Genomic DNA, 20808 nt, shown 5'->3' with positions numbered 1-20808 from the left:
TGAAAGTATAATGCGGCCCGACACGGATGATTAAATTCATCCGGTAAAATCCATTACGTCGGGAAGGGCAACAAACCGACGCGCATTGCAGACAGACTCTCACGCACAAATGAAAAGCGACAGACGCATACATGAAGCTATGCAGAGGCGCCAAAGGCGCCGGCACAGACGGGCATTCGCTTAAAAAACTGATGAACAGCGTTGAAGCTTAGAAAAACATGCGAACGCGACAACGTAATCCCCTGGACCATGCGTGAAGGCTTACACCAATTCATAATGCACGCCCATAAACACATACAAGGCAGCTCGTGTCAAAGTCTGTGCAGCACTTCCTACTGACCAAACGCTCCTCGTGACAAGTAAAACCATTCCCTATTGAAAGCTCAGCTTTGCGCAAATCGTTTACACGACTTTTGACACTGCATTACATAAAAGGAAGCGAGATCGTTAGAAGTGAGATGAATCACTGTATCCAAATCGTCTGCAAACGCAACGGTGCAAGCAGGCACGAAGCACGCACGCCTCTACCTCGTCGTACTCACTGTGCCTTCGTTAACGCAGACTGCGCTTTGGGGTGCGCTGACGTGATAGGGATGCCCAACGATCTCTCGCGCTTTTCGTCGTCCACAAGAAACGAGCTCGCAAAAAGCTCCTCTCTCTCTCTCGATAGCGACGACAAAACGACTGCCCCAGGGAAACCAACTCCACTGCAGTCCCCCATCGCACCACCCACCGACCAGCACCGCCGTGCCTTTATTGATTCAACTCGCCGTGACAGTTACAAACACTGGATGCACACCACCAAGGCACACAGCGTGCGCTTTAACCCACTGCGACACATCGTGTGCCGTGACAAGTGTGTCAAAAGGCGACGCGTGTTCCCAGATCATCACACGACACGGTCGTGTCAAAACCGCTCTCTCTCTCTCTCTCTCTCTCTCGCCACAGAGCGACAGCGGCCGAGAGCGAGTTTACACGGCCGCTACACTACCGATGCTGAAATGCGGCGAACGAGAAAAGATGATCTTTTTTTCGTTCTTTTTTTCTTCGCCTTCCTCCCGTACTCGCTCTCGAACTCCTTTCTCCAAGCGGCAGCGTTCGTTCCGCTCTGCGCATCGTAGGGACATACACCGCACGCATTAGGCTCGAAAGCCGCGCAAGAGCGTGATCTTTCTAGGAGACATGCAAGGCAGATGGGAAATGCGGGGGGGAAATGAGCGTTAAATAGATGCAAGATGCACCAAAAAGGAGGAGGCTGGCGCCGCGACTTAAACCGAGACCGTTAACCTAACGGTGAGGAAGCGGACGGATGGTTAGTGATCGCTAGGGACCCGGATCGCCTGCCGGTGACCGGAGGGACTCGAAACGTGTACCAATGCAAGCGGCACCGCAAAACACAGCGAGCAGTCCGAGCAGAAACGCGAAGAAGAGAGGTAGGTAATGGGTTTTTCACTTACATACGAAGTCGCCACATGAAGACTCTCACCAGCGTCCGGTGAACTAAACAGGCTGCGACCTGCGGACAGCTTTCGTTCTATCGACTCCGCCGGCAGGACCAGTAGTGGCGCTAGTGATGCGTCAAAAAACAAACGCAGTAAATTAGCTTTTTTTTTTAAACATACAATGTGTTATTTAGCTTACACATTGCGCAGTTTATGCAAAAATATTTATTGTAGGTCGTATACAAATTTAGTTTGGTGAAGTTTAATTTTACGTTTGTCGCGTCGTCTGCACAAGATTGCGTGCAGTCATGCGTGCAGCGCTTGCGCCATTTTCTTCACAAGCTGATTGTGAACCGGTTTGTTAGCCAGTGCGCATTTGTGGCAAACAAATATAAATTATAGGAGGTGGATTCTTAGTGCATTGCGTAAATTCAGCCTTAACAAATGAGAATTTCAAGCTGGACGCCTAGAATCCTTGCAGCAGGCGACTGCAATTGCGGAACAAATAAGTGTTTAGAATAAAAAAAACGCACAATAAAAAGGCTGCACTTTCATAACGTGGTCACCAAAGACATCAATCGTGCTACAACCTTTTAGCTAAAGCCTTTGAAGATCTCTGTAAAACACTTGGCATTCTTTTTCGCGACACCTTTTGGTTTTTTCGTCCGGAAAAACTCGCCCTCTGTCGCGGCTTTATACACAGTCGAAAGCAAGCCACTAGCCAAGCCTAACCCAAGTTCAACATGGAGGCTGCGCTGGCGAGTTATCGCCGGCTGGTAAAGTTGAAACTATTCTCGTGATCCAATTTTTAGACTCGAATCACACTTAGTAAAAGCTCGCCCCAAGCTGACACTCTGAGCCGCGCGCGCTCAACATGTCGCAGCACCGAGCGCTGTCGGTCGTCCGCGGCGCGTTCGGCTTCAACCTCCAGAAGTGGAATACTTCGCCGCGCCTCAAAGCTTGCCACCATCGATACCACACGCTAGGTCCGCACTCCAGACACCGTCTCAAACTCTACGCCGCCACGACGAACCTCCAGAGCGCGCGAAACGTCGCGCTAGTGGCCAGGATCCTTCGCGGTGTGCTCAAGGTGCGATATATCGTCCTCGGCTCGGCCGTCGCTGGAGGAGCGCACGTCTCCAAGAAGTACGAGGAGTTTAAGGACAACCTGCCGGACTTCGGATGGATCAAGGACGTGCTGCCCGACCAGGACAGTATGGACAGGTTCCGCGCTTCCCTGGCCGACATGAAGGACAAGTTGGGCATTCCCGAGAAAGGTCTGTTCAGGACCGGTGCTAACAAGGCTGCCAGCGGTCTCGCCAGCATCGCCGACTGGCTGCACAGTGTCAAGTTCGAGAGCTCGCCCAGCGTCATGCGCAACGGCTTGGACGACTTCGCCACCGCCCTGGCCGTCGCGCCGATCTTCTCGTCGCAACAGCAGGAAGAGGAGCGCCGCCAAAACGAGCGCGAGCGAATGCAGAAGCTTCAGGACGAGCTTATTCAGGTGAATAAGGCGGTTCGGTGGTTGAAAAAGGAATGAATGGGAGACGGACGCTCGTAGCGGATGCAGCATAGATTTTCGTACAAAAGTTCTCAAGTTGGGCGTTAGTGTCTACAGAATCGGTAAATGCAACGGTTCAGCGAGAACGGGAATGGTTTGGTGGTACAGCGGTTTGGCCCAAAGTTTGCCCAATCTGGCTTCAAATGGCTTCGTGACTTTGCATATTTATCGTTTTCATAGAGATGATGCGTTATAAGTGCAGCAGTCCACAATCTTTATGCATATGCATACATATTTATTGGCTTACTAACTTCAGAAAACTATAATTGCTTGGAAATTTAGAAAGATACAGCATGATATCTAACATGACAGGAACATATGAAGCCACAGGCACCAAGACGAGACAAATTCATGTACTAACCATCACACTGTACTCATAGTAAGTGAATGATCACAGTGTAACAGTTCTCTCTCGTAATTTTTGTACAAACACCAAGGCATGCGGTGCATGGAGGAACATCGGCCGACACTGGCCGTGCATTGGTCATCAACCATGTTCGGTTGCAGCGTGCAGCACAACGAACTGAAATGTGACTGTTCATTTTCTAACGGCCATGCCTCATCTTATTTGGGGCCGCCACATTTCTAACAAGCTTGGTTCTTCATTATGCCTGATCGCTCATCACTCGCCCATTCTATGTTTTAGCTCCTAGGTTTTGAGGCCGTCCCTGGTCGATAACCCGTACCTTAGGCTGACCCTTTATTCATGTTACTCGAACTTAGTTTTCATTTCCTTAAGCCAAATTAGACAGAATTGTAACAAGGCTGGAGTAATTTCTTATGTATCAAAGGTACAAACCAAAGGTGAGTAGACTGTTTGGAATACACAAGTGAGAGAGGGATGCCCACAGTTGACGCAATGTTTAAACTGGTGACATTAGATTGGTGGTGGCATTTTTTGTAAACATGTGATTATTCTTTTCATGTTTGGGCTCCTCCAAGCAGTTTCATAAGCACTTATGAACACTGGCGTTAAAAGTGACTTCAACAGCAATGGTAATTAAAACAAAAGGTGGAGTTTGTGCTACTGAGGCACCTATTACAAGCTGTGGATGGGAGCGATTTCTCAGTTTCTCTGACTTGACAAATCACTTGATGCAAACATAATGTCACGTACCCCAGTGCGTGCATTGCCTCACTGACTTATGCAAGTATGCAGAAAAACAGTGCCTGGTTTTTGATATGCTGGCTTGAATACTTATTTGTGCCAGAAACAGTTTTCCAACCATTAAGAGATGCCATGCAAGACAAATAGCTTTGGCATGAGTTATACACACACTAAAATGTATCTGATGTTTCACTGATGACTTTTGCAGATGTCACTATGAAGGGCCACAAGCATAATCAAACACCGAGCCTTAACGCAATCTGCTTCTTAGATCCAGCCCTGGGGAAGAAGCTGTTTATGGTGCTTTATTGGCATTTCTGAACTACATCCAGCCCATATGCATACTAATCCCAATGAAAAAAGCATCATGAAGATAACTTAAACTTCCCCACCCACTTATTCCATGAGTGATCTACTGCCATTGCAGTGTTTTTTACGTGCAATGATAGGCATGTCGTTCACTGTTTCCAATCAATCTGAACATGGACACTTTCCACTAGCAGATAAGTAGTATATAATCAGTTACTGGCACTAAAAACTCAGCGCCCATTTGGTAATACGTTGCACCACAAGATCACGCCACCAGCGCGGCTGCTCACGTTTATGCTACTGCTAGCGCAGCATTCCTTAAACAGTAAATAAGTACACGGACAAGCTAAAACTCTCGATTAAGTCTCGTACTTCTGTTGCCAGACATGACCTAATGATTACATGGAACGCATTGCAGATTTTCACCCGTTTGCCATCAAGTGAGTGGCGTAACACATTTCTGCATCCGACGGCTGCTTTGCTCCATTTGTGCTCATGACCAACACATATTATGTTGCACACTGGAAGCACAAAGGTGCACAAATATGTGTTTTGACATAACATCGCAGACCCATAATAACTCCACTCCAAATCGCACGGAGTAAGAATTCTTTACGACCACACTACTTGCTTGGCTGCTAAGTGTGACGCTGACACAGAACATCAATGAATTGGTGGGCAAAGATGAGTGGGCATACAAGTTGCAATCGTCTCTGTGAAATTTTTTAGCCTTAAGGATAAAGTGCATGCTGTCCATGTCCACATAGCAGATTCCAAAACAAGTTCCCAAGTAAGAGTAGCAATTGATGCACATTTCTTTCTTCCACTGTAGGTGCAGATGAAATACCAGAAGGAGATCGAGCGCCTGGAGAAGGAAAACCGGGAGCTGCGACGCCAGGTGATGCTCAAGTCGGAGCAGGGAGTGAGTCGGCGCAAGATAAAGAAGTCTCTCATCGACCTCTACTCAGAGGTCTTGGATGAGCTCAGTGATTACGACTCCAGCTACAACGTCCAGGACCACCTTCCCCGTGTGGTTGTCGTCGGTGACCAAAGCGCAGGCAAGACGAGCGTGCTCGAAATGGTGGCGCAGGCACGAATATTCCCACGTGGTGCAGGCGAAATGATGACCAGGGCGCCGGTCAAGGTAACACTCAGCGAAGGGCCATACCACATTGCCAAGTTTAAGGACAGTTCGCGAGAGTTCGACCTGACTAAAGAGACCGAGCTGTCAGACCTCCGAAGGGAGGTCGAAGTGCGGATGAAGAACAGTGTTCGTGGTGGCAAAACCATCAGCACCGACGTCATCTCCATGACCGTCAAAGGCCCTGGGCTGCAAAGGATGGTCCTGGTTGACCTCCCAGGCATCATCAGTACGGCAACAACAGAGATGGCTGAAGGCACCAAGGATGCCATCCGCGAGATGACCAATCTCTACATGAGCAACCCTAATGCCATCATTCTGTGCATCCAGGATGGCTCTGTAGATGCTGAAAGAAGCATAGTCACCGACCTCGTCAGCCAGGTAGATCCCAATGGCCGAAGAACCATCTTTGTCCTCACCAAAGTAGACCTGGCCGAGCAGAACATGGCAAACCCAACACGAATTCGTAAGATCCTTGATGGAAAGCTTTTCCCCATGAAAGCGCTTGGATACTTTGCAGTTGTAACAGGTCGGGGCAGTGCAGAAGACAGCATCACGGCAATCAAAGCCTACGAAGAGGCCTTTTTCCGGAACTCCAAGCTGTGCCGAGACGGCATTCTAAACATGTCACAGTGCACAACTCAGAGCTTAAGCTTTGCCGTGTCAGACTGCTTTTGGAAGATGGTGCGGGAGTCAGTTGAGCAGCAGGCTGATGCCTTCAAGGCGCAGCGCTTCAACTTGGAAACTGAGTGGAAGAACAGCTTTCCGAGAATGCGGGAGCTGGACCGCGACGAGCTGTTTGAGCGATCCCGCGGTGAGCTACTCGATGAAGTAGTCAACCTGAGCCAGCTGAGTCCAAAGCACTGGGAGGAGGTGTTGTCACGGAACCTGTGGGACTGCATGTCCGGCTACGTGGTTGACAGCATCTTCTTGCCAGCAGCCCAAACCGGGAATGCCGGAAACTTCAACACCGCTGTCGACATCCGACTGAAACTTTGGGCCGAGCAGCTTCTGCCTTCACAGTCTGTCGATGTAGGTTGGGAGACTCTGCGGGATGAGTTCAACGCACTCTTGCAAAAGCGGAAGGCGGCAAAGGACCATGACCCGCTATTTGACCGTCTCAAGGAAGCTGTCGTCAAAGAGGTCCTCGACCGGCATGTCTGGGAGGACAAGGCTGTGGACATGCTGCGCATGATTCAGCTCAACGCCCTTGAGGATCGTGTGGTGCATGACAAGCATCAGTGGGATCAGGCAGTCCGGTTCCTGGAGACAACGCTCCAGCAGCGCTTGCACGCGGCTGAAGTGAGGGTCCGCGACATGGTCGGTCCCGGAGTCAAGGAGCAGTGGCTGTACTGGGCCTCGCCCACGGAAGAGCAGAGGCAGCGAGCCGTGGTCAAGGCCGAATTGGAGCGACTCCTCAACCACGAGTTCCTCCAAAAGCACGGCCCTGCACTGACACAAGAGGAACTGACAACTGTCCGCAAGAACGTCCAGGCGCAAGATGTCGATGTCGACTACAAGTTCATCCGGGACACGTGGGATCCCCTGTACCGACTGCATTTCCTGCGTCGATCTTTGGCCAAGGCCAACGAGTGCCGGAAGGGGTACTACCTCTACCACCAGGGCTTGGACACTGACCTCGAGTGCCACGACGTGGTCCTGTTCTGGCGCGTGCAACGCATGATGCACACCACCGCAAACGTGCTTCGGCAGCAGGTGATGAACCGCGAGGCCCGTCGGCTGGAGAAGGGCGTCAAGGAAGTGCTGGACGACTTCTCACAGGACAGCGAGAAGAAAGTGGAGCTCCTCAAGGGGCGCCGGGTGGAGCTTGCCGAAGAGCTGAAGAAAGTGCGCCACATACAGGAGAAACTGGAAGAGTTTGTGAGTGCTCTAAATGCGGAAAAATGAGCTCGACGAAGGTTTTCGTTAGGAAGGACTGTTTCAGATATGTTTTGCATTGCCGCTGGGCCTCTGGGGTTACAAAATAGCTGCGTTATACAGCAGTCGCCGGTTATTTTCTAAACTTTTTTCAGTTAGTAGGCATCATTTTGCACCCGAAAATGCACGAGTAGTTGCGCTAGTCAGTGATAGTACGTGAGCCGAGACTCGGATCTCCTCTGTGGAACTTAGGCTAACTTCCAGCCTCTTGTACTTAAATAGGCTGGCTTGTAGCTGACACTTTCAATCGTAACTGCGCCGTTATGTTGCACTCGTTTAATTTATATCGTTTTGTGAAGTTAGTATTTTGCTTGCAGAAATTATTTGATACTGTTGAACGACTAAAGCCTCCTTTACTTGCCTTCACAAAGCAAACTTGAAATTTCTAATAATCAACACTCTACGGCGTTGCACAAGCACCGTTGAAGCTTTGATACCGTCTGAATAAAGCATGTGCCTCTACACAAGCTGAAAATGACAGTCTACATGCCTTGGTATGTAGCTCTCTGGCTTGTTGCGGAAAGGTAAATACGACGTGTAGATAATATAGAATGAATTGTGTACATACTACTAGGTGATTGAATATTGCCGCGATTCTGGCTGCCTGCCTGTCGTGTACCCTGCCCACCTGTGGAGAATAAAATGCAAAATGGCATCACTGTTTCGTTGTCAAAAAGAGTGCTCTTACAAAGAGAAGAAGGTACTGTGTTCTCACGCCATTGTTGCAGCAGTATGGAAAATCTGGCAATCATCTGCCATCACAGTGATTTCACCTGCCCTGTTACAATTGCTGTTGAGCTTCTGCATAACAAATCATCAGGTATAATGAAGGGAATCATATGCTTCTCACCAATAGCAGCATGTAACAAATGTTGAACATTATTATAGCGTGCAGTTCAAGCTTAATTCAATGAAGATTATAGGACCTGAAGATTGTTTAAATCGAGAACTTTGTTGGAATTCTGGTGTTGGAATTCTGGAGTGTAACGTGCCAAAATTATAATTTGATTATGAGGCATGGTGTAGTGTGGGACTTCAGATTAATTTTGACCACCAGGGGGTCTTTAACGTGCTCCCAATGCACTGGACCTGGGCGTTTTTTCATTTCGCCCCCATCAAGATGCAGCTGCCGCAGCCGGAATTTGATCCAGCGACCTTGTGCTTAGCAGCGCAACAGCATAGCCGCTAAACCACCATGACGGGTCGAGAACTCCGTTAACTCGGAAACATTTATAACACTCGTGTGACTAACGTAATACACTCAAACCTGAATATAATAAACATCAATATGTTAAATTATCACTTATGAAGTAAATCAGAATTTTCTCACCAGTGTTAGCGTTAAAAATATATGCTTGGAATAAATGTTGAATATAATGAAGGTATTTCCATGAGGGTGCGACTTTTTCATAACAATGCTCAATTTATTTGTTTAAGAGTAAAAGGATATAATCTTATTGGCCAGAGTGGGTTTTGACGGGCTAAGGAATTGTGGATTAGAGCTGCATCGAGAGGAAAATGCCCATTTCCATTTGGACTTGACAAAACATGTGGCACCATCTGGTAGAGCCAACGCCTTGCTTCAACGTGAAGGTTCATAAAAGAAAAACGGCTCGTCTCAAACTGGTATGGTAACAATTTTACTATACAAATTATGGACAAATTTGAGGCATGTTGAAACAAACAGGTTTCCTGTGACATGTTTCTTTACCCATATACCCCAAAATTTTGTCAAATCAGATCATACATTGTGTTTACTTTGTTGCTTGGAAAATTTACACATTAATAGATGTCAGGAAATCAAAAGCACTTTTTTAAAGCAATATTTTCATTGGGTTTCTTAAAAACAAGCCTCGGCTGTTCATCGCATTAAATTTTGCCTGTGTTCTTGTGGTTCTTCCTGGTAACGGCACCGTGGCATTCTGACAACAGCATCATGTCATATCGCACAGGAATCTTGGCGTATCAAAGCCATTCTGTTGCCCCGCAGCAAGAAACTAACAAGATTTGCATGGCACAAAACAGTGCAAACTACACAACACAGTGAAGGAGGAACAGACTGGATGAGCACTGACTAACAACTGTAGGCTTATTTGAAAAGCATCAATTATGAGGCCAATGGTAAGTTCATGCACATCTGTAAACATGTCGTAAGCAGTCATATGAACCAGTTGGCTCTAAAAGGCTAGAAGCAGATAATGCGACAAATCATGCACTGTATTATCAATGATACTATTATGCAAAAAAGGCAATTTCTTTTTTCAAGGAGAGCCAAGGGTGACTGGCTGATGCAGCAGTAAATTCTTCCTTGCATCTGAAATGCTTCGAGGATTTCACATGTTCTCTTATTGCGTTGTATAGTTTGTACTGTTTTGCTTTTGTGCCATGTACAACATACATACCAACCAGCCCCGTTTTTACTTCTGCTGAGCAATAAATTGTAGGAGCTTCTTTACAAATTAACAGGTTACAAGTCTGATGTGTCAGTCAAGCATCTGTAATTCTTTCAGGCAGAGGACCACAATCTCTTGGCAGTTCCCGTACATGTTGGGTTTTGTTGATATGTCAACATTTCAGTGCGATGTGCTGCGATGCCACGTTACCACGTGATCCTCCTTTGCTCCATGCCACTTGGGTTTGGTGCTATCGCCATTGCCTGAGTGAACCGGAAGCAAGCACTTGGTTTCCGAATAAAAATTAACTTGCAAGTACAGTGCACATCCTGCCTGTTCGCTTCTCATTTGTCCTCAGCACAAATTAACTCTGAATCCACACAGACACACCCGCCTGTGTGTCCTTTCACTGAAGACGAAAGTTTGCATTTCTCTGCGAAGCTTTTGACCATAGCGAATGCAAATGGAGGCAGACTAGGAGTTTTGAGGTCGGCTGTGGTCACTAGAGTGGTGGCTTGGTTTCTTCTGACATGGAATCTCCGTATATATATATATATATACACATATATATATAATAGGAAAGACTGCAGCACATGATGTGCAGTCTTTTGTTCCCTGCCATTTCATATCTCTGCACATTACTTTAACAATGAAGTAAGTACTAATGCTTTAGTTGCACGAGGAAGCGCATACTACCTATAAAGTTATACTTCACTCATATAGCTTGAGGACTGTCTGCAATATACACTGCAGCAGTGCACATTATTGACGACAATATTTGTTAGACATGAAAATGTATAAGAGAAGTGGGTAAATCTGTCTGAATTTATAGCGTATAAGCCTTGTAGTGGGGGGGGGATGCCCTACAATAGGCAGTGCAATAAGCAATTACATTCAAGAACTGCTGTAAGGCTATACATTAGAAGGAACACTGGTAAACCTCCGAACAGCAAGGAACATTCTGTTGCATCCTGCATTTAATCAGCTTGGGTATGTTGCTCCATATCTTATCACTGATGCATGATATAAGATGGCAACCACAAGAGTTTCATGCTGAAGATACCTTGACAATCATTGTTCCACCTGTGTCATGTCACCTGGGTCATATCTTGGTTTCAATAGCATTGATAAATGGTAGGAAGCATTCATGTAAACTATCCTGTGCACATATATTGTGCTTTTATACAGATATAAAACAGAAAAATTAAAGAGGCACTTAGTTATCCCTACGTGGATGAATGCGAAAGTAATGCGGGCACGTCAGCAGAAGCGTGGCAACGTCTGGTGGTGCCAGTGGTGGAGTCATGTGATTCAAGCGGCCATATCAGCAGAAGCGCCACGACGTGATGATGATGATTTGGGATTTTTATGGCGCAGCAGCCGTGCAGACTATAATGCACCGAAAACTATAATGCGCCGCGACGTGACCAATGGTGTTCGTTACAAGGTGCGCACAACGCAAGGTCGTGGGTTCGACTCCCACCAAAGGTCGTGGGTTCATGTGCCTGAAATGACTCGACCTTAATTAACTATACTTGAATTAACGTTGCCTAATTAACACCAAAGGCCGTGGGTTCGAGTGCCTTAACATTATCTTAATTAACTTCGCCTTCATTAACACTAAAGGTCGTGGGTTTGACTCCCACCAAAGGTCGTGGCTCTGACTGTCTTAATTAACTCTATCTTAATTAAATTCACCTTCATTAACACCAAAGATCGTGGGATAGACTCCCACCAAAGGTCGAGGGTTCGTAGCCTTTTTGTACCGCATTTTCATCACGCCACCAATGCCGGATTCTCTGCTCCATGGGGCATTTAATGCTTTTGCATTAATATACGTGGTGTACCTATCGGCACTCACTTTCATCAGTCACAGAAAGTGGTTGACTTGTGGGGAGATGAGCATTATATAGCACGTTGGGCACATGTACTGACATGATGTTTCACATGCTGTTGTCACTGCTGCAGCTGCATAATATGCTTTTTACCCCCCTCCTTGACATATTGTTGACGTATTTATTTCTTTATTTATTCATTCATTTACTTGTTCCAATAAACAACCGCATCTTATTTCTACAAGAATTACCAGTCTCGAAACATTTTTGCAATATTGTGCAAACATAGATTGGTTAATCAATCAGCACCATATGTCGGGAGGGGGTGCAGCAGTGGCAAAATGACTACATTCACACAAAGTAGTTTATAACTACCACTGTTGCATGGCTGCTCTGTACAGACAAAATTTGTTATGTCCCCAGGTGTTATAATGTCGCAGATATGCATAAAGCACTGTCCCGTTTGTGTGCTTAGCCGATTAACACTATATGACTGTGCAAAGTGGCACAAGGTATATAATATAGTAGGCGTCATTACTGTGTGCCCAGCTGTTCAGTTTTGTGCCCACTGGCACCCATAGGAATGTTGAACAGACAGACTGCAAAGCATAAACAAGTGGGTGAGGTCATGTGGCAGGTCTATTAGCAGTCGAGTGCTGTTGAAGGCAGGAGATGAACCGAGGCCTGAAGGCAGAATCAGATTTCAGTTCGCCACATCCCACAGAGTTTCAGATAGCAAGCTCTTTTCAAGACTGAATCTATACATGTTGGTTCTCTCAAACTAGAATTTAAGGTGTCTCAACTACCATTGCCGTGACTAACTGCTGAATTCTAGAATATCTCCATTAAAGATGCACAGAGCCACGGATTGTGAGTAATGTAGTATAGCTTAGTTTGAAATTTACTTCCTTGCCACTGCTGTTGCAGTTTCACTTGAGTGAAGTTGCAAACTTAAAGTGCTTCAGTTTTGTTACAAAGGCTTTCACAATGCGTCCACACTTACGACAGATCTTACACATTGCTGACTGCAGCTTGCATCCTTGGAGGTCAAACCACTTTCTTTTTCTTTTTTCCAACCAACTCTTCGTCTGGTTGGAAAAAAGCCATCAATGCCACTCAAATGCTAATGAACATGATTCTTAACCATTCCGAGTTATCAATGCCTCACAGAATTACAATGGTTCCAACAGCTATTGCATACACATCTACTTCCCTGAGCCATGAGAAATGTGTGTGAACCAGATAAGGCATGCAAAGTGTAACATACTCACACTCAACACACTCAAAAGAACAACATGGCAGATGATAGTTATGCCTGCATAACTTTTGCGCATATACACACGAACATACATATATTTAGAACAGTAAGCTGTTAGGCTAGTTTGACATAATTTTTTACAAAGGGTAGCACCTATGCGTTGCGGAAGAAAGTAGACCTGGACAGGAAAGACGCTCTGAAAGACAGGAGAGCGTCAGTTCACTTGCAGTTCACTGGTCAGTTGACACTTGCACACTGTTTGTGAAAGATTATTTCGGTGTATCATTACATATGTTGTTCGTCATACTGTGGCAGCTTACTTGCTGCATCTGAGATGCGAATCAATGCCCTAAACAAACGTGAAACGGTTTCACAAATTATACAAGAGTGAATCAGAAAGTATTTGCCCCTATTTTTTATTAGCCAAAATAAGGTACATACAGGTAACTACAAATATACATAGTATTCTATGTACCTTACACTATTTTCCCACATGTTCATCACACTGATTCAGACATCTGTCCCATCGCAGCACTAAACTTGAGATGCCCCTGGGCTGTGCTGTCGTCAGTGAGCGATGCATGCGGCCTCCCCGAACGCTCATTGTCATGCAAGTCTTCACGGCCTTTTGCAAACTCACAACACCACTACCTCACAGTTCCCAAAGCGAGACACCTCTCCCCATACATAGGCTGCATTTGCCTGGATTTCGATGGCCGTTAGTCCCTTCCTCCATAGAAAACGAATCACAATTCGCTGCTCGTATGCCCTGGACGTGTGAAGTACAACCGCCATCTTCAACAACTGACAGCAGCACCGCGCCGCGGAGCTACCGGCAGATAAGGACGGGCTGGTCCAAGATAGGTCCACTGGTGGGAATGGATATGTTGGCTTCACACTTACGTACAGCCATAATTTGGTTAACAAAAAATGAGGGCAAGGACTATCTGATTCGCCCTCGTAGTTTTAGCCAGGAAATGCGTCTATTACCATTTACAAAATATACCTCGTTACCAGAGAAGTAGGCAGCTCCGTTGGCAATGCTACCTGGTAGGTATCCCCTATGGTTCAACCATAGGGGATAGAAAGCTATTATTACCACCAAGCATATTCTACTTAGCCCCTGGTGTAAAGAGTCAGTAGTGGCATAATAGGTAACATGGATTTGCGTCTTTTTTTCTTCCTTCAATGAGAACATTCATGCAACACAAAAACAACTGTGACGTGTTGTACTTCAACAAAGCATCACAGCATCTTAATACCGGTTCTGTTACTGCAATCCACATCTCGCTAACCTGGTGTACTGTGATGTGTAGAGCATACACAAACAAGCTAAAACATTCTAATGTGCTTAGCTGCACCATAATCTGGCTAGTGCCCATGCTTTGTGCTTGCAGCATCACTTGACAGGGTACAACAAATTAATTGTTGTGGTGTGCCAATTCATCAGGCCTGCATATGGTAACACTTACTGATGGTGACAGAATCAACCAGTACACTGTAGAAGAATGTTCATGGCATAAAAAACATGGCTAAGTAAGTAAAACGTTCTGCCGAAGAAATATGACTAGTCACCAGTCCTCACAGCATTCTGCTTATCACAAACACTAAAGGTTGCTGTTACTGCCACTTGAAGTAGCTAGACCATGCATAAAAGGCTAACAAACTTACCATGCGAAGGGTAACTGGCAATGAAAGCAGAAAGCTTCACTGGCTATAGGAGCTGTACTTGACACGTTCGCTTACAAGCCAGAATGACAGAAAGCTGATTGAGCAAGTTTGTAAGGATTCATGGTTTGACAAGCCACGTGTAGATATCGTGGACACACACACAAAAAAAAATGTGTGCTTCCATGCTCGTCATTTGTCCTTGTGCTTTGTCCCTCTTTTCTAGCTACCTCTAACCTTTCAAATCATGACATCTCAACCTCTGAGGTGCAACCAAAAGTGTGGGGTCTGTTGCAGTGGCTTTGGCATACTGCTGCTGCTCACTCAGCATAAAAGGTTGCAGGCTTTGTTTTCAGCCACAGCAACTCATTATTAAGAAGGCGAAATACAAGACTGTTTATGTGCCGAAATTAACATAAGAAGAAAGAAACCCTGTACGTGTAAGTCAAATAGACATAGGTTTTGGACATATGAGAAATCAATATCAGATAAGTGAAGACAAGCAGCTGGCATCATCCCAGCCAGAAGGTACTAAGTGTAGTCAGAACCCTATGACATAAAGATCATTTGAAGTCATGGGTACCAATTAAACCACATTACTGATGATAGCCCCCTTTTGTCACATGGAAGTTATGATGGACTACTAACGAAAGCGTCAGAGTTACGTAATTTTATTCCAAAACACTGCAGACTGCATCGAATGAAAGTCAATGCAGTTGGGTGGAGATGCCTTTTGTACTTCTTCTAGTCAGCACTAACAATTGAAGAGAGATTAAACATCGATTTAGAGCACAAATATTCATCCCACGCTTATTTTTTCTTTATAAAAGGAACTGATCTGACTGTCTCAAAGCACACGAACAAGTTATGGCCATTGACAGTAAGCAGAATGAGAAAGGAAAAATCAATTCATTCACCATCAACAATAGAACGCAACATGTAAAACATCCCATCAAACATGGTAGCTATATAGTACACGCACGGAACTCGAACGGCAGCACAATGACCATGCAGGGTGTTCAATTTACCCAGATTCCAATATCGGACGTCTTTTTTTTGTTTGTTTTGTTGGTTAGTTTTTTCCCTTCCCACCATATGACAGGACTTGCAAGATCAAGTCACACGTATACACAAATGTGTACATTATTATCACATCGTGCAAAAACAAAGAAAGGTGCCAGAAACATGATTGCTGGCGCAAATATGAATGCCCTGAGGCTATGACAACACAGACGACACCTAGCCTTACCAGAAATTAAGCTGTGGCGCTTACACGCACGTAAACAAACGAGTTACTAATACAGCAAGTTAGCATGCATGGTTGGCTGGACCAGTTGGACCGCAAACGCGCTAACGGCCGCCAAGTTTACAAATGCGAGTGCAGTTAACAGACATATGCGAACGACGCTCGTGACACCTTTGTATACGCCGCTGGTTCTGACATTGTATCGAGTAAACATTATGCGCTCTATCGGTACTTACAAGAGAATAATAGGGGGTAACCGACGACAGCTGACGACAGCACGAAATTCAAACTGCGCGGACTTGTTTGGTTGCCGTCACGGCCAAGAGAGGGCGCAACAAGAGTAGACGCTACGCACTCTGCATTGCTTGAAATTGTACAGATTTAAGCGCAGCAATCACTAAATGACATACAGTTACCATATGCTTAATTAACAGTCTTATGCAGAGAAAACCTTTACATAATAATCAATTTCAAAAGTTTGCAATTATTGCAAAAATAAATAATAGATTATCAAATCTTGCGTTCTTGCCACCGCTACAGTAGTCGCCTTTGAACCATGGCTATAAATACGTGAACGCCCGATTCAGTTAATGTACTTCCAAAGTACATATACTAAAATTGGAACGATACAGAGAAGATTAGCATGGCCCCTGCGCAAGGATGACACGCAAAATCGTGAAGCGTTCCACATTTTTTCGTCTTTTTTTTTTTTTTTTTTTTCTGTAGAATTGATTAAATATTATTCACTCAAGGTTCAGTGTTTCTGGCACAGTCTGAAGGCATTGCAACTTTCGTGGTTTATAACGTCAAATAATTTCTTTTATTAGGGTATCCATCACCACCGTGAACGGATTCAAAAAGTCGCTTTTTCGAAATGCGCCAAGTTTGACCCGCAGTCCCTTCTGGTCCCCCACTTCCGCGTGCCTCGGGATCAGATTGTGGCGTTGGCACGTAAAACCGCAGAATTTAAATTTGGTTTAATTCTAACAACCATTGTGTGAGTGTGCGTGCGTGCGTGTGTGTGTGTGTTTGTGTGTGAGTACGTGATCTCAGATCATTGCTGTTCCAGCACTGTCACTCCTTTCTTTTTCAATTTTTGAATATAGCGGAACAACCTGATACATATGACTTAATTTTCTGCAGTAAAATCAGCGCTGAAGCTTCAACATCGTACAAACAACCAACGAAATTAATAGAATACGAATAATTTACTAATTTACATTCACATCGTCAGGCTGCACAACGATACCTTCTTCTTTATTCTATGACGATACGGATCCTGTTCCACTGCAGTGTGGCCTGAAAGATCACACCGTAGCAATCTTGGAGGCCAGACGCTAGCCGCGCGAATTTCTGCGGCGCTCTTGAGATGGCGCTGCAAAACAAAAATTTGGCATTGATTTTTTTTTTTATTGAAAGCTTAAAAATGATGAATAATCTACTTTTTTTATAATCTGCACTAAAGGAATTATGAGCAGTCCGAAGACAACTACTGCTGTATATGTCGGGTGAACTTTATGATGACTGTGTATTTCATTTCTTCAAGTAATATCAGACTTTCACTGGGACCAATTGGCGCCCCCAATAATTGTGGCTATATATACTAAGGGCACTCTCTCTTCAGTGTACTTCCAAAGTACATATACTAAAATTGGAACGATACAGAGAAGATTAGCATGGCCCCTGCGCAAGGATGACACGCAAAATCGTGAAGCGTTCCACATTTTTTTTTTTTTTTCAAGGCTGATAGTCTGCGAGAAACTTCTGCTCCAAGGTCGTCATGTGATTTTTTACCTATTTCTTTAATATAGTTTCTTTTTCTAACCTTTATGCTCATAAGATATGCATTATGTTCTTTAAGATGTATATTCGTTTAGCAATCGTAACATGGGCCGCGATCTTGAAGCGATGTCTTTTTCGGTGCTATTCGTTTTCGTAATTTCGGCGCTTCCTCGACGACGCTCCGCCCGCGTTATCAATGGGATCACCCGGCCGTGAATGATCGATGACCCAGAATTGAGCGGTAGGCATGGCTACAAAATGACGTCCTTGCTTTGCTTCTTTCTCAATGTCATATTATATTAGTTTAAACATGCAAGCATGCGCAGTCTGTAAGTTCCTTGGTAATGTCTAAAAAAAGCTTTTTTTTTTTAATTCATGGTTGGTCACATCTAATTGTGAACATTTCTTAGTCTATAGCTACCTCAGTTATGTTTTAATCATTAATATGTTGTAATGCAACCTCTTTCGTTTGCTTTGTTTTATTCCCTGAATTTTACTCGTTTTACTTGCGTAGGCAAGTGCAAATTCGTGTAATGTGCAAATTCGTAGTATGTCGCCTCTCCGCCTTTCCTGCAAGTAAAATCTCTCCCAGTATATCATTTCTATTATTTGCAATGAATTTGAATTTGGAAGCAAGAACGTACTCATCCGGGTTTTTTTTTTTTAACAATCTTGTGATGTTGCTGGACAGGATCGCTTCGATCTCGAGCGTTCTCCGTAGCCCACGAAGCGCTATTTGTGACGCATGAGGGAGTTTTGTGTAGTTCATCCCCTTTTTCCCTAGTATATATATATAGATGGTCTATAGTTGGCCTTTCGTCCTCGTAAAATTTCAGAGCGCAGTAAAAGACGAGAGACGAGTTGAAGAGAGAGAGAACATGTGGAAGGCTGGGAGGTTAACCAGGCGCACGTCCGGTTTGCTACCCTGCACTGAGGGAAGGGGTATAAGGACGAAAATAAAGGGAGAGGGGATAGAGAGAGCACAGTTTCGCGCACATTTGAAGGCTCGCACCGAGTCTACACACGGTTGCGAAGACCTGTCGACTTGAGGTACTTCAACAACGCTTTCGTGGCCTTCTGTGCCATTGACGCGTACGGTCATGGCCCAAGGATTTTCATTTCCGAAAATGCTCTAGAGTCCAGCTGGTTCAATGCTGTCCGCAGAGCTTCACACTCGACCTCGTACTGGGGACAGATATACAGGATGTGTTCAATCGTTTCTGTAGTTCCACAATAGTCGTACATGGGCGTATACCCCATTCCAATGCGGAACGAGTAGGCCTTCGTAAATGCCACCCCGAGCCAGAGGCGGCACAACACTCTCCCCTCAGAGGGGGAAACTTTTGATGGCACTTGTAGTATTAGGGATGGACCAAGCTTATGAAGATGACACTTCGGGAGGTTGGGAGAAGACCAGTATTTGTGTCGTAGCTTTAGCCACGATATGAAGCTTTCTTGCAGCGCCGCTTCTGGATAAGCGGATTGGAACTAGTCGGGCTTCCATATGGGCAGACCGGGTGGTTTCGTCGTCGAGGTCATTACCAGTAATGCCGGCATGTCCAGGTAGCCACTAGAATATAATCTCATCCCCTTTAGCGATAGCTTGATGGCGGTCTTCTCTTATTTCATATGTCAGCTGCTCACGAGTCCCATGAAAGAGGGCAGAGTGCAGACTCTGAAGTGCTGCCTTGGACTCGCAAAAGGTGACCCATTTTTGAGGTGTCTCTTGCAGGAGGTATTTGGCAGCAGCACGCAGCGCAGCAAGCTCTGCCGCCGTTATGTTTTCGTGTGTGACAGTTTGAATTTCATTGTGGTTTTCGTAGCCGGAATAACAACGGCACCTGAAGAGCTGGTAGATGAGACCGAACCATAGGCATAGATGTGTATTCGGTCCCCGTATGTTTCATTGATTAATAGCAGCGTCATCTGTTTCAGAGCTATTTTTGGGTGATTGACCTTCTTCTTTACACCCGGAATACTTAGGCGCACCGGAGGCTGTTGGAGACACCACAAGGGCAATGAAGGCCTTGCTGCTGGTATGTATCCTAATGGAAGACAATATGTATGGGTGACTATAATTTCAGAAAACGTTGCACGAGGTCTCTAAACACGAGCGCAGTGCTTGGACAACACTGGAAGGCTGTAGCGTAGATATCCTAGGAAAAGACCTCCGTACCACTGAAGCACGGAGCGTATACAGATGTGCCCCATGCGTTGTGTGTCACCTGCTTCGTCGAACTCTCGTCTTTTGCTGCACTGCAGGCTTTTTTTTTTACCCTTTCCCGCTATACTTTTGATATTTCCAAACCCCTGCCGTGACACGTCACCGCGCGTGCTTCATAGCAACGCGGCGACCGGCGGTGTTCTGTCTGCGTGCGTTAGCAACGGGCTACATAGACATAGACATACATGTGCGACCAGTGCTTGAAGTCGGTATCCGAGTCCGTAGGCTCTAATGCACACATGAGCATCAGACTGTATATGTGTGTGCGTGTGCGTGTGTGTGTGTGTGCGTGTGCGGGTGCGTGTGCGTAATGTAGGCATGATCATCATCATTAGCCTGTTCTTTTTTTATGTTCGCTGCAGGACGAACGCCTCTACCAGCGATCTCCAATCACCCTTGTCTTGCGCTGGCTGATTCCAACTTGCGCCTGCATATTTCCTAATTTCGTCACCCCACCTAGCTTTTTTCTGCCGTCCTCGACTGCGCTTCCCTTTCCTTGGCACCCGTTCTGTAACTCTAATGGTCCACCGGTTATCTGTCCTGTGCATTACATGGTCTGCCACTCACCATTTCTCTCTTTCTCTCTCTCTTAGTATCAACAAGAATATCGGATATCCCTGTCAGCTCTCTTATCCACACCGCTATCTCTCTCTCTCTCTTAATGTTACGCCTGGTATATTTAGTTTCCTCACTCTTTGCGCGGTACTCAGAAACGTGTGAATTGGCCACGTACTTTGCGCACGCTGTTGGATAGAATCGTTGGGTTTGCGCGTGCGTGGGCGGTTAAGGCGATAGTCTGTTGTTTTTAGGAAGGGGCTTTCCACTTTGTTCAATGGTACAGGCCTCAGATGTGTTAACAAAAGTGCGCGAGCGCAGAGGTCGGGGATACCATCATCGCTTTCT

At 45.6% G+C, this 20808-nt stretch overlaps 1 protein-coding gene and 2 non-coding genes across 3 annotated transcripts; all 3 read left to right on the top strand.

Annotated features, from left to right (window-relative positions):
- The first annotated feature begins 2145 nt into the window (after positions 1-2145).
- Opa1 (Opa1 mitochondrial dynamin like GTPase) lies at positions 2146-8158 on the top strand. Its single transcript, XM_050175778.3, has 2 exons — positions 2146-2946; positions 5253-8158. Exons 1-2 carry the CDS (start codon positions 2317-2319, stop codon positions 7467-7469), a joined length of 2847 nt encoding a protein of 948 aa, XP_050031735.2. The 5' UTR covers positions 2146-2316; the 3' UTR covers positions 7470-8158.
- Positions 8159-16491: 8333 nt separating this feature from the next.
- Positions 16492-16594, top strand: LOC126528635 (U6 spliceosomal RNA). Its single transcript, XR_007599064.1, has one exon. It is a non-coding gene; the product is annotated as a U6 spliceosomal RNA (small nuclear RNA).
- A 930-nt stretch (positions 16595-17524) lies between these two features.
- LOC126528642 (U6 spliceosomal RNA) lies at positions 17525-17627 on the top strand. The gene has a single exon (XR_007599070.2). It is a non-coding gene; the product is annotated as a U6 spliceosomal RNA (small nuclear RNA).
- The last annotated feature ends 3181 nt before the right edge of the window (positions 17628-20808 follow it).

Source organism: Dermacentor andersoni, chromosome 9 (genome assembly GCF_023375885.2).
Source record: "Dermacentor andersoni chromosome 9, qqDerAnde1_hic_scaffold, whole genome shotgun sequence".
NCBI lineage: Eukaryota > Metazoa > Arthropoda > Arachnida > Ixodida > Ixodidae > Dermacentor > Dermacentor andersoni.
The sequence above is the reverse complement of the archived record's forward strand: the minus strand, read 5'-3'. Positions and strand labels throughout refer to the sequence as shown.